Source organism: Polistes dominula, unplaced genomic scaffold, assembly GCF_049000335.1.
Source record: "Polistes dominula isolate Pdom_NZ unplaced genomic scaffold, Pdom_raw_medaka contig_482, whole genome shotgun sequence".
Taxonomy (NCBI): domain Eukaryota; kingdom Metazoa; phylum Arthropoda; class Insecta; order Hymenoptera; family Vespidae; genus Polistes; species Polistes dominula.
The window spans coordinates 1,602,358-1,617,120 of record NW_028301016.1 but is presented as its reverse complement, the minus strand read 5'-3'; the positions used below and the strand labels follow the sequence as shown (position 1 = coordinate 1,617,120).

The following is a 14,763-nucleotide window of genomic DNA, read 5'->3' as shown; positions in this document are numbered from 1 at the left end:
TGTCTCCAACACGATTTCGCGTTCTACTGGCAGTGACAATGGTCGAGTAGAATAGAAGACCGAACTAACTTTGAAAAGTCAATAACGTTTGACAATTAGTAATTTTGGTGGTGTTTCTATATGAGAATACAGCACAGATCAAATATATTTATTAAGTTTAACAAGTACACACAACAAAATGTAGTATGACGTTGAAATTATTTATCATTTGATGAAATATACTTTTAACTATAATATTTTTTTTTTCAGATAGATGCATATCGTTCATCGAGTTTATATATATTTTATTTTTATATTTTATATTTATTATATTTTATAATTATTTATATCAGTTTTTATTATATTTATATTTATAGTTTTATTTTCTTATTCTTTATATTGGTCTACATAATTATATAAAAGTGGTATAAGTTATATATATATATATATATATATATAATCAAATTTATATTATATTTTTACAATTTATATTTATTATTATATTTTTTTTAATGTCTTTAATTTTTTTATTTATTATATAATGTAATTATTAATTATTATTATTATATTAAATATTATTTATTATTTTTTATTATTTATATTTATAGTTTTATTTTCTTATTCTTTATATTGGCCTACATAATTATATAAATGTGGTATAAGTTATATATATATATATATTTAATCAAATTTATATTATATTTTTATAATTTATATTTATTACTATATTTTTTATTTATTTTTTTATTTATTGTATTATATAATTATTTATATTATTTTTTATATTTTATTATTTTTATTTATAGTTTTATTTTCTTATTCTTTATATGTGACTATTATGAAAGTGGTCTAAGTTATATATGTATATTTTGTTTCGTGACCTATCTAAAGGTTATTTTTTTACCAATATTGTAAAAATTGCATTGAATTTATTTAGTTTAAAATAATGTGATATGAAATAACCGATGAACTCATTTTTTTTTTAAATTTTCACTTACCATTTGACCACTTTCATAATTATGGACACATTTATTTTCTTTCTCATTTCTCATTGAAGATAACAGTTTTCAACTTATTCTCGATGAAATGGTAAAAACAAAAAAAAAGAATAAAAATTTTCAATTTTTCCCCTGAACAACAGGACAAAAAAAGATTTTCAAGCAATTTACGTATTTTTTGTTTTCGTCCCACCCTGTAGAATCGTTTTCTCGCAAAAGCAAAGCGACGTGGTTGTTGTACTCGTCCACAACAAATGCTGGATCTACAAAATCGCACAGGACGTAAATAACCGCAAAATGAAACGCGTGGAACGCGTTTGGTTCCTCCCCCCTCCACCCTTCCCCACCGAATTTCTCCTATGCGGTCGATGTGTTTCGCTTTATACGGCTTGTCACGAGCAGCATTCGTTCACGTAATAAAAACAAGAGTCTTGAAAATGAACGCTTTCGTTTAGAAGATCTCGAATATTTATAGTCTCTATTCCGTCATGTTTGTAACGCTTTAGACAATTTTTTATCCCCCAAGGGAATATATTTTTCGAAAATCTCTGTTAGTAACTCTCTCGGACAATATTTCCTTTATACGTGACGTGCATACTTTAAAACACGACGTTACACCAATATTTGTCGATGTCTCGAAAAGATTATAAAAACCTCGTGTTGCTTGTGTGAATGTTACTGCGTTTTAAATTTTGACTAAATTTATAATGTACCAAGTTATACCGTTAAGGGTTTACATTTGATAAGACTATTTTTATCGTTTATTATTTTAAAATTAATCTCACAACACGTGAAAGTTGTTCTAACTGAAACTAAACACTTAAAAAAACAAATAAAAAAGTAATATACAGAGATAAATATTTAATATGTAAATAAACTTTAAAAGAAAGCTATTATAATAATAAAATATTTATAAAATAAATAAAATTTATAAAAAAAATATTTAAAATATTTAAGAAAACTTTGGAAATATCAAGTATTATTTGACTTCTTATCCCTTGCTACCAATTTCTTTTTGTTGTAACTGAACATTAAAAAAAAATATAAAAAAATAAAATAAAAAGAATTATACAGATAAATATTTAATATTTAAAAAAATTAGTATAATAATAAAATATTTTTAAAATAAATTAATTTTATAATAAAATATTTAAAATATTTAAAATGAACTTTCTTTGGAAATATTAAGTGCTACCTGATTTCTCATTCCTTGCTACCAATTTTTTGTTGTTGTAACTGAACATTTAAAAAACATAAAAAAAATAAATATACAAATAATTATTTAATATTTGAAAAAAACTATTATTATAATAAAATATTTATAAAATAAATTAAATATATAAAAAAATATTTAAAATATTTAAGAAAACTTTGGAAATATCAAATATTATTTGACTCCTTATCCCTTGCTACGAATTTCTTTTTGTTGTAACTGAACATTAAAATAGAAAAAAAAATAAAAATAAGAAATATACTAATAAATATTTAATATTTAAAAAAAAACTTTGAAATAAACTATTATAATAAAATATATAAAAAATAAATTAAATTTACAACAAAAAAATATTGAAAATATTGAAAATGAACTTTGAAGCTTTGAAATATTAAATATTACTTGACTTTTCATTCCTTGTTATAAATTCTTCTTTTTTTCTTTTTTTATTTTTATATTTTCTTGAAGAAATAAGGGTGTAACTATACACTCAGAGTATCGAGACGAAACTTTCGATTTCCGAAGAACGTTTCGAAACTTCAATCAGCTTGTGGGTAGCTCAAGTTCGCGGTAGAGAGTATATCTCATGATTAAATTCACTCTCACGTACTACCGTAGAGTCCTTTGAGGCGGAATAATTTCTAAACGATGCCGCGCATAAAACTTTCGTCTCAAAGGCCCCTCTACCTAAATCATTATCGATGAAATGGATTGCTTGTAATACATATAAACTCTATTTAAGCTCTTCAAATTATATCCAAAAATATTTATATCTAACTATTAACTCTTTGCAGCATAGAATTTCAGATAAGAAAATAGCCCTATGTTGCATACAACATTTGATTACATTTTAAATGAAACTAAATTGGTATATTTTTATTAATAAATGTATTACATAATTTAATAATGTAAAAACATTAAAAAGAAGAGTTAATAACCAATTGTTTTGCGTAAATAAGACGAAATATAACTTTATGAGCATGTGTAGCTATTGCAATAATATTTCGAGGTGGGATTAAAAATGTCTCATCGTGTATTATGGTGTACCAAAAAGGTGAGACAATTATAATCCCACCGTGCCCCAAAGAGTTAAACAATTCATAAATAATATATTCATCTTAAAGATCGAATTGAAAAATTGAAAATAAATTAGTTACCTGTAAAATTTTAATTTGATGTCATCTTCTTCTTTTCTTCAATTCTTCATCAATGATTAAAAAAAGAAAAGTGTATCGATTATCGATAATAAAATAATAAATTAAAATTAAATAGAAAAAAAAAGAGAAATATCTATTTGGTGAACTAAATCGGACGATACTCTCAGGTATTATAAATATATTTTATTATAAATAAAATAAAAGATATATAAATAAAAACAAATAATATATAGACGTGATTAAACTTCCAATTTTTGTTTATGTATTATCAAAAGCTAAGTGTCGATAAAGACAGGACAAACAATGTTAAATACATCGAAATACTGATTCTCACAAATGATTACGACTTATTGTCAATAATTGTACACGATAAACGGAATTTACAATCTATTATTATTTAAATAAACAATTAGAAAATATTATTCGACAATTTTCGATGTGATCCTGGCAATAAATGATTATCGTAGGATGGCAGTGACGTATTCGATTTATTAAGTTATTCAGACTGACAGTTTCACTATCTACATCTACATCGTCTTCTTCTTCTTCTTCTTCTTCTTCTTCTTCTTCTTCTTCCTCTTCTTCTTCTTCATCATTTTCAGGATCTTCCGCGAAGCATCTCGCGCGTGTGCAGAATAATAAAAATTTTCTTTATTCATAGTGAAAACATCGGTCATGAGATACATTAAATAACATATCTATAATGTTTGGTTTAATTCGATATATATATATATATATTTGTATGTATATATATGTATATACGTTATTATATATATATCGATGGCAATTTAAAACCACGATTCTGAATTTGTTCATTTCTACTTTAAACAATTTACACAATCATTATCCTGCATTCGAATCGTTATTCTTAATCCCTTTACTCTCGTAGTTTCATTTCTTCCATTCTTCTAAACGATTTACTATTATTACTCAAGTAGCAGCCTCGAGTCATCATCATTATCATCATAGTCATCATCATTATCATTATTTATTTCGCATAAACGATCGTCATATCTTTTTTTTTTTTCGATCGCATTTGCAAAATCTATCTACATTATTTACATAATCGATTCGCGCGTCAAAGGCGCATGAAGGATATCATCATCGTCATCATCATCATTATTATTATTATTATTATTATTATTATTATTATTATTATTATTATTATTATTATTTAATATTATTATTAATATAACACATATTCCATTTCTTTTAGTTATTTTATTTTATTTTTTTTTGGTTTCTTTTCTTTTCTTTTTTTTTTTTTTTTTGCTTATCATATTTTTTCACACGCGTTTAGCGTTTCACGAATTCGACGGCTAACAATTCAAACTGTCAGGTACAACGTAAGAGAAGAAGAAGTCGGAGAGGCTGAAGCAATGCGCAAAAGCTTTTATTTATTTTTTTTATTTTTTTTTTTTTACTTTTATTTATTTCTTTTTATATAATTTTTTTTTCTTTTCTTTTTTTTTTTTGCTTAATATTTTTGTTTGTTTGAGGAAAAAAGCTGGAAGCCTGGCACGATTTTCTTGAAAAAAAAAGAAAAGAAAAAAAAAAGAAACTGAGAGGAGAATTGAAATATGCTAAAACCTCTTTCGCGTTTCAACGTTTACTTACGATGAACTATATAAGTATAGGTGTATATATGTATGTATATATGTATGTATGCATGTATGGATGTATGTATGTATGTATATGAACTTGCCGATATATTTATACAAGGCAAAGGAGTAACAAGAATTCGATTCGATCGTCGTATTCGGTTAGTACGTTACTCGTATATCTATCAACAATATTCTCAAGACACCAAATGAAACGAACGTACATAAATACGTTTTCTCATCCCCCTACCTTCTGTCACCCCTCCCATTTATAGGAAAAATCTAAACCCCCTTGTCGAAAACGCGAAAAAGAAATTTCGTTACTTTCAATTCTCCCCGAAGTTTCCTTTTTCTTTTCTTCTTCCTCTTTTTCATTTGTCTTCAAATAGAAATAATTTTGACTTGCTTGAAAACAATTTTTTGTTATTCTTTGTCTCTCTCTCTCTCTCTCTCTCTTTTATTTTTCAGGAGAAAAATGTTGATTGATGTTGAAATGTTTTTTTTTTTAATTTTTTTTTTTTATTCTTTTGAAGGTACAGTTGCTAATTGCCAATCGTGGGTTATTTTTTTTGTTGTTCTTTTTTTTTTGAGAAATGAGTAAATTTTCGTTTGTTTCTTCTTTACCTTTTTTTTTTATGTTTTGCGTGTGTGTGTGTTTTTTTTTCTATTTGATATAATCGCGCTTTTATTATTTGTGTTTGTTTTGTACGAAACGAAGCCACGAAGCTCTCAACTAACTCGCCAACGTCGTTGTTATGTCGATGATTCGAGGCTACATAATAATTTACACTGCCTCTTCGTCTCTATCTCTCTCTCTCTCTCTCTCTCTCTCTCTTTCTCTCTCATTCTCTCTCATTCAAATATTTCTCTTTTCTCTCTCGGACGTCGAACACTAAACCGCCTAGAACTTTTATCTAAACATAGTCATCATACTCTCTCATTTTCTAGTGTATTTCGAACGTATCCTTCATCAAATTATTTTTTTGTTCTTCCTCTTACACCGTCATACCAAAAATCGAAACTAAGCAATGGCAAAACTATTTTTTTTTTTTTATTTACGAAACTCGTTTAACATTCCATTTCCTTTCTTTCTATTGTGCTTTCATTCTCACTCACATTCTATGAACCTTCATCTAACTATATAATTCGCGCATATGTATTTACATATATATCTATATACGTATATGCCTATATTTCTCGTTTATTTATTTATTTATTTATTTATTTATTTATTTTTATACGTATATATATATTTATTAGATATACAATTTGACTCTCTTCGACATTTTTTTATTTTCCTATTCCAACAAAATTCAAAATGTATCGACGCAGACATTTTCTCACCATATGTTTTTTTTTTAAAACGATAATGTTGCAAAATTAACACTCGGCATGCGGGCAACGTCTGTCACTTGAGCGCAGGTCACGTAAAAATACGTATTTAGCCAGTTAAGTTCGTTCGATGTGTATACACGTCGGACCAAATCTCTACTGTAGTGCGTTTGACGTGTATACTCGTCGTGTAAAATAAAAAGTTACCATTCACTATAAATACTCGAAATCTCAATAAAATGTAATAAGAATATTATTTGGTGGTATGTTCCCTTTATATTACCAATACGACCGCTACGTATTTTATTTATATTTATTCAATTTATTTTTATTTATAAAATGTGCCGTTTGCTCAAAAATGGAAAACACAAGGAAACAAGGTCTTTGTGTACGACCTGTAAAGTCGCACTTTGTGTAATACCGTGCTTTGAAACTATTTTGTAAACTATTTTCTTATTTTTCTTGTTTATTCTTGCTATCTTCAATTTTTCTTGTTTATGTATTTTATTATTTTTTTGATAATTTTCAAGCTTTTTGTAAGAATAACGTATTCAGAAACGAATTGTTAGTTTTTTTTTTTGACGAATAAAAATGTAATCCTTCCTCGTTTTTCGTAAAATGTATAATAGTACCATTTGCCTTGCGTTCGACGTGTCTACACGTCGTTGCTTGTTTTTAATTCCGCACCCTGTGATGATCTTTTGAAACTAAATGCCACAGTCAACTGGTTAGTAGATTTGTGGTGGATAGTGGGTAACGTATAATTTCAACATAGTAAAGTGGACAAAGTGCATAGCTATGTATGTGATGAATTGTGCATTTTTCAATGCATATGAAGTGCATAATTCGACTAAGATGCAAAAAATGAGATAAAATAAATTTTTGATCAAACTTTCGCACGATTCACGAAAAAATACCCGCTGCACGTGTAACTTTCGAAGTATACCTGCATGCCAAGTATTAAGAATTAAATATAACATGAAAATATCACAATAAACTTTAGATTAATCTTTTTTTTTGTTCACTCTCTCTCTCTCTCTCTCTCTCTCTCTCTTTCTCTTTCTTCTTTTTTTGTTCTTACTTCTTCTATCTTTTGATATATATATATAGTTTTTCGTTTTAAAGAACGACGATCGACTTTAACGAAAAAAAAAAAAATGATAAAACTTATTAAAAAGAATAGATCTAAAACCCTTCCTTCTTTCAGGGTTATAAGGATGATCCAATCTCCTTTCGCGGACAATAAAAGCTACCAGTATCCATTTTTCTCTTCGTTCGACGAAAAAAACGCGTAGGACCACCATAAGGAACGTGCCGCGGTGTACTAAACGATCACTTTCGCGAACAAGTAGTATTTTCTTTTAGAAAACCCCTCGCTGGAAAGTTATCTCGTCGAAAATGTAAGAAGAAGAAGAGAAGAAGAACTGGGAATGGAAAAGGTTGAAAGAAAATGTTAGATTCAAGTCAAACTCGTAAACGTATGCCATTGGTTGTTATATCGTTTTCCACGGTACATCAACTACAACTATAACAAAATATTCATAAAAAATAAATAACGAAAAGAATATTTCACGAATCGTAACTTTCGGAATACATACATTCATGATTTTCAACATTGTTGATCAAGATTTTTCGATTCGATTCGATTCGTAAAACTCGTCGAATTTTTAGTTGAAAATCGATAAACAGTTTGTACTTCGTGATTTACGATTACGTAAAAAATCATGTTAAGTATCCTAAAGATAAAACGAAAGTGTATGTATGTATGTATGTATGTATGTATGTATGTATGTATATACATGTATCGATAGTATAAGAAAAGGGATGAATAAATTAGCTAGATCACTATTTGTCGGTACTTACAAGCAAACATTATTTTCCAGTCTTCCCTTTCGTTCTCTAACACAGAAAAGGGCTCGCACTTGTGTGCCCCTATCTTTTACTGCGACACTCATACAATATATCAATATATATATATATATATATTAATATATTTATATATATATATTATATATTTATATAATATCTTTATTCTTTTTTATTTTTATTTTTTTTTTGTTATTATTATTATTTAATCTTTTTCACACGATTGCATCTTTCCTTCTTTCAATTCTTCCTTTTTTCTTTATTTCTTTCTTCGTTCACACACTCACAACTCACGCATACACTCACATACACGCTCATCTTTGTAGTCTATCTTTCACTCTCACTCTTCTTTCTCCGTTAATTTTCTCTTTTTTTCCCCTTTGGTTTTGTTTTATTTTGTTTATTTTAAGTCTAGCTTTTTCTTTAGTACGAAAATAATTTCAAGCGTGGCCGACATCGTCGCGTTCGTGATGGTTCGCACGGCCGGAAACGGCACGCCGGACGTACCGTCCAATAAACACTACAACTGGAAGCCCCGTTCCCGTGATGCGAGAATCATCTTCTGATGGCTGTTAAGAGCAATGGCAATACGCTTGGTAGTAGAAGATGAAGTAATAAGGGTGGCTCACTTGCAGCACCCAGATTTAACGCATCCAAAGGTAAATCTCCTGGTGGCATCGATGGTGGCTCATATTCGTTCTTGTAATCTGCAAACAAATACAAAAAGACATCCTTCTTTTTTATTTTTTTTTTATTCCATGAAAAATAACGAAAGGTGGAAGTCTATCTATACACAGGGTGTTACCAAATTTTGTGAAATAATTTTAAGAATGGTTTTAATATGATAAAATAAGAAGCAACTCTTGATGTGATATTATTTTATTTAAATTAAAATTATTGTTGCTTTGGTAATAGTAATTTATATAACTTTACTGATTAGTTGCTTTAAATATTATATTTATAGTAGGATGCTTCAACCACGCGTTGTGACTTTGTAATAAAATATTAATATAATATAATTCTAAACAATTTAGTAAATTATATTAAAACACATAAAATAATACTATGGAATACATAAAATAATAATACAGGAAAAAATATAAAAAGTAAGGTTAGTTAAGTCATATGTAGATCTGAAGAAAATGTGAAAAATTGATATTGTAATACAGCGCCATCTATAGAACGTTGATTTAATATAATTCTTAATTATTTAATTCAGTCAAATTATTATTAATATATTATATAATTTTTAGGAAATCAAATTAGGTATAAAATAACATAAATTTTTAATATATATAATATATAGTAAATAAGTAATACACACACAAAATATTAATACATAATATAATAAATATATAATATACTTAATAAAATAATATATTAAAGGAATACATAAAATAATAATACACGAACAAATATAAAAAGTAAGATTAGTCTTAGGCAGATCTGAAAAAAAACATGAAATAATTGAATTGTAATACAGCGTCATCTATTGAAAACTTACAAAACCAAGAGTCTTATCTGACCTCTAAATAATAAATCCTTACGTTAGAAATAAAAACTAAAAAATAATCGCAATAAAAACTATGAAAATCATTTATATTTACCCTCCTATAACACGGTATATAGGTTCCTAGAAAATACTGTGTTGTGTAAAACCGTGTTGTATGAAAACCAGAGCCAGTACAAAAAGGGGGGTTACGTTCCCAAACTTATTAAAAAAAAATATATATTTTTTTTAATTCTACATAAACAAATTAATTTTTATTAAAAATGTAAATGTATGTACGATGCAAAAGAACAAATATTTTTTAAATTTAATATAACTTTAATTGTTTCACTGCTCAGTGTAATCAACTGAAAACGTTTTTTCGGTAGAATGATATCGCCTTCACTTTTAGAATAATTTTCTTCATTTGAAGTTCTTGCATCTTCTTAAAATTTGTACTTTTACTTCGCTTTGCTGTTCTTACAAGGTCATTGTAAATTTCTCGGTATGGTGCTAGAGAGTTTTGCAGCTCTCTTTTGAATTTTCGGCTTCTTACTTCGGAAGGGTCTGCATTTACAAAAAATGACTCGAGATTTTTAGCTAGGTTTAGGCCTTTTTGTAATTGTTTTAATGTTAAATGATTAACTGCACAATATTCATCACTGCTAGTGTCCTTAGGATCAATTTGATTTAGAACTTCGGATGCCATTTTCATCAAATCTGCTTCGTCAATTTCTTCTTGCATTAATAAACATTGAATATCCTCAATAGCCATATTCACAAAACCTTCGCCTCCGATTGATTTAGCAAGTTCAAATATGCCACCAATTGCATTTTGTGACGATTCACGCATGTTTTCTATTTCAACTGAAGATGGCCATACCTTCTTCCAACATGCATTTAACTTTAATGTTTTTAGTTCACAGCAGCGTGAGACACTTTTGTTTTCAGGCCATGGAGATGAATAGAAATACTTGTCGCTACACTGTTTCTTAAAGATGGCAGGCCTCGCCGTAGCTGTAGAATTACAGTGTTGTGCAAAGGTTTTATGAAAGGAAACCGCGTTATAGGATTCCGTGGTGTAGGATTCCGTTGTGTAGGAGGGTTCCGGTAATTTATGAATCGTGTTATAGCGAAACCGTGTTGTAGGAGTGCTACCTGTATAATAAAAGTATATATAAATAATATATAATTATAATAAAAATAAGTTTATAAAATAGGAAAATTAGTATAATAAAATAAAGTTTATAATTTAAGAACATGGTCTCATCATTCATATGATTATATGAATAATTTTTCTTTTTTATTCTATTCTCACATATTTTTAAACACCCTGTACAATTAAAATTTCGAATATATGAATTTACAAGAAATATATAATTTGTTCGAATGTAGAAATTTTTTTGTATGATAAAATATTAAAAATTTCTCTTCTATTTTCATTATTTTTTCATTTATAAAGAATTCCTTTTTTTCTATTTTAACAATTAGTTTTATAGGCACTTTCAACGTTACTACACATGAATTTTAAAATCGTTAAGATTTATTTCAATTTCATATCAAAGAAATAAAAAAGGATAATAATATCGTAAAAATGATTTCTAAGTTATTTATTTTTGATAGCAGATGATTTGATAGTGCAGCATTGGAATAGTAGAAAATTCAAATACTAGATAATCAGATATTGAAAATTCTTCTATATTCGCTGTATTTGATCGTTGATTAAAATATGATTTATATTATTTGAAATATTATTTACGTTAAATTTGACAGTAATTTGAAAATAAGATTATTTCTTTATTTAAGCCTCCACTAGGTGTAAAATATTAATCCATTAGGTGAATAATATTAGTTATAAGTTATAACGAATAAGTATAATATATTTACTAAATTATAATTTTATCATTGATTGAATTTTAATATCAATTGTACGCATGCGAAAATCGAAAATTCATGTACATTGATTTATATTATAAATAATAAAAAAGGAAAAACAATTGTTAATATTTAATAAATCTAGAAAACAGTACAAATATATATATTATATATTTATATTCAAAAGAAAACGAGTAAATGTATAATAAAATAATTGAAAAAATTCGATTAACATGTCGAAAAGAGGGGGTGGCTGGGAGTAGGGGGGGGGGAAGAGGTGAGGTATAAAAAGTTTATTTTCAATTGAAAATCGCGACATTCGATTTATTGCGTGCGTTCTGTGACGCGTTAGGAAAGTCAATCGATTTAGTGAAAGGTTCGAAGGAGATGGAAAAAGAACTACTGGTACGATGGTTGAAAAGAAAAGAAAAGAACAGAAAAGAAAAGAAAAGAAAAGAATAGAAAAAGGAAAGAAAATAAAAGCAAAGATAGAGAAGGTGAAAGAAAATAACGAGAATTCCGTTCTCCTTTCATCTTATTCTTTCTCTCTACACTTGTTCGATTTAACCCCTAACCCGCAAAAGTTCCTAGCGTGCTCTGCCTGCCCCTCGAGGCGAACGATGGCCTGAGGTCAACGAAGCTCGTTTTTCATTAATTGAAAGTAAACGTCGCGAAGAGAGAAAAGTGACTTTGCCACGCCGGTTGCTCGAGGAAATCTTTCGACGAAATCGCAAGTTTCACTATTTCAATGGTTCCTTCGAGCATTCGTCGTCAGTAGCAGCTGACCTCCTAGTCTTTTGTATCGACTCGTACTAACTTTCCTTTCTTTTTTTGTTTTCTTACTGTTTCCAGTTCGTTTTTTTTTTGTTTTCTTTTATTATATTATTTTTAATTTCATCCTATGACAGAGAATAATGCGTTAAAATTCGACTTATTAAATAATATTTTAAGTTAAATATTATTTTCAAACAAACGAACTTGACCGAGTTATGGATTGTTCTGCAAACTTTTGATTAAAAGAGTTTTTATTTTATTGGAAGTTAAATATAAACTGACACCTATCATTGACACTCATTTAAACTCTTAGGCACTGCTAAATGTTGAGCGGGACTCTTTCAACGAGAATTATGTGTAAACGATACAACTACAAGATGTGACGAACAATGTTGTACTTTAATTTTGACAATTTACTTTAATAATTATTAATAAATTAAGGTTAAATATATTTTAAAAGATGTTTTTTGCGAAAGACACTATAGTGGCGCTTCATACTGTCAGATGGCGTCCGTGAAAGCCACTATAATGGCACGCAGTGCCTAAGAGATTAACAGAGTCGCGAAAAATTTGTTTTAAAAGAAACTAAAATCTGTTTTATCTTTGTTGTTTTACATCTTTCAAAATATTTGACAAACTAATTACAATTTTCGGTCTAATTCGTTTAAAAGAAATTTATAAATAAAAATATGTCAAAGTTAAAAATTCAATGTTAACGAATGCAAAATAATAATACATCCTATTTCTTGTACGTATCCTTGGTAAATTATTTTATTGGAAGTTAAATATAAACTGAAACCTATGATTGACACCCATTCAACTTCTTAGGCACTGCTGAATGTTGTAAAGGGCTCTTTTTCTGTACGGCAGGGTTTAATGAGAATTAAGTGTAAATAATACAACTACAATATGTGACAATTTGACAATTTACTTTAATAATTAACAAGAAATTAGATAAAATATATTTTAGAAGATCTTATTAGTAAAAGCCACTATAGTGGCGCTTTATACTGGCAGATAGCGTCCGTGAAAGCCACTATAATGGCGCGCAGTGCCTAAGAGGTTAACAGAGTCGCGAAAAATTTGTTTAAAATATGGAGGGTAGAGGTAAGGAGTAACATTTCTTATAGGAGAAAATGTGAAAAAGTGTCCAGCGTTTTCTATAAATAACAGTTCAAAAACCTTCCAGAATGGCGCTGGTGAAAATAGAGGTGTGGTATGAATGTAGCAATTGTAAACGAATTGAAGTATGCCGAGTTATGTAATAATGTAGTAAATATAACCTTAAAGAATTATTATGAGAAAACGTGTAGCTAAAGTGATTTTATTTCGTGAACTGTGAATAGAACGTTTATTGATTTTTTATCATTTAATTTTATGAAAAAGTATATGAATAACAAAACACTTATGGGTAAAATTTGTGTTCCTTGTTTATTTCTCAATCCTACTCTAATAATATTTGGCATTTCCTTTAAAATTGACACTCTACGAACTGTGGCGCCACCCGAATTGAATGCATTTCGACTGACACTTTTCATATACAGAGATGTTACTACTTACCTCTACCCTCCATGGTTTAAAAATAAAATAAAATCTGTTTTATCTTTGTTGTTTTACATCTTTGAAAATATTTGACAAACTGATTACAATTTTCGGTCTAATTCGTTTAAAAGAAATTTATAAATAAAAATATGTCAAAGTTAAAAATCCGATGTTAACGAATGCAAAATAATAATACATCCTATTTCTTGTACGTATCCTTGGTAAAATTTTAATTATTCTAAAATACTCAATCGACTTATTAGCAAAAGCAGAGATGTATATCGTCATGGGAATTCATTCGGGAATTTAGCAAGTGTAGTTAGAAATAGACGTTTACTGACCTGAATTTTTCCATTCCTCGACCTCGTAATCGTTGGGACGTTGACGTAATTTCTTGTTACCGTTTCTACCTAGAGGGACAATATACGTACGACGTTTTATCGATATGCTACATTGGTATACGAGGAAGGAAGATACTCTCTATATACAAAAATAAAGAGGATAAACTACTCTAAATAAGAGAAAAGATAAGAAAAGAAAAGGAAATGGAGAAGAAAAGTGGAAACTTCGACTTTTACCCTCTAGCACGGCTACAGTTTCACGTAATTACGGGAATAATTAAGATCATTGTAACGAAGTAAGGTAACTTTGCATATACGATTCTAAGGGAAATGCTCTTATTCGAAGAGAAAAGGATAAACAAAATACGAACTTTGATCGCGCGCGAATCCAAGTGTAATTAAGATCATCTTGAGGAAGTAAGGAGAAGAGAAGAAAAAAAAAAGGAAGAAAAAAAAGCAATAGAGAGAGAGAGAGAGAGAGAGAGGAGAGGGTGAGAAAGGAGAGAATACAGAACCACCCCACCCCCACCAACTACCGTCGTTTAATTAATCTCGAGCTTATACTTCTCACGTTACTTGAGAGAAATCGTTCAAGA

The 14,763-nt window shown here is 28.3% G+C and overlaps 1 protein-coding gene across 7 annotated transcripts in view; it reads right to left on the bottom strand.

The window, feature by feature from the left end:
• Positions 1–5,381: 5,381 nt before the first annotated feature.
• LOC107064449 (neurotrimin) overlaps positions 5,382–14,763 on the bottom strand; it is a 220,798-nt gene continuing 211,416 nt past the window's right edge. For 5 of the 7 annotated variants that reach the window (XM_089174186.1, XM_015317143.2, XM_089174187.1 and 2 more), the window contains 2 exons: positions 14,168–14,236; positions 5,382–8,853 (listed from right to left, as the gene is read on the bottom strand). In XM_089174186.1, coding sequence (XP_089030312.1) covers positions 8,702–8,853; positions 14,168–14,236 — 221 coding nt within the window. In that variant the 3' untranslated portion in view covers positions 5,382–8,701. Of the gene's footprint in view, positions 8,854–11,782; positions 12,410–14,167; positions 14,237–14,763 lie in introns of those variants that run through there. The other 2 variants (XM_089174190.1, XM_089174189.1) reach the window with 2 other exon arrangements.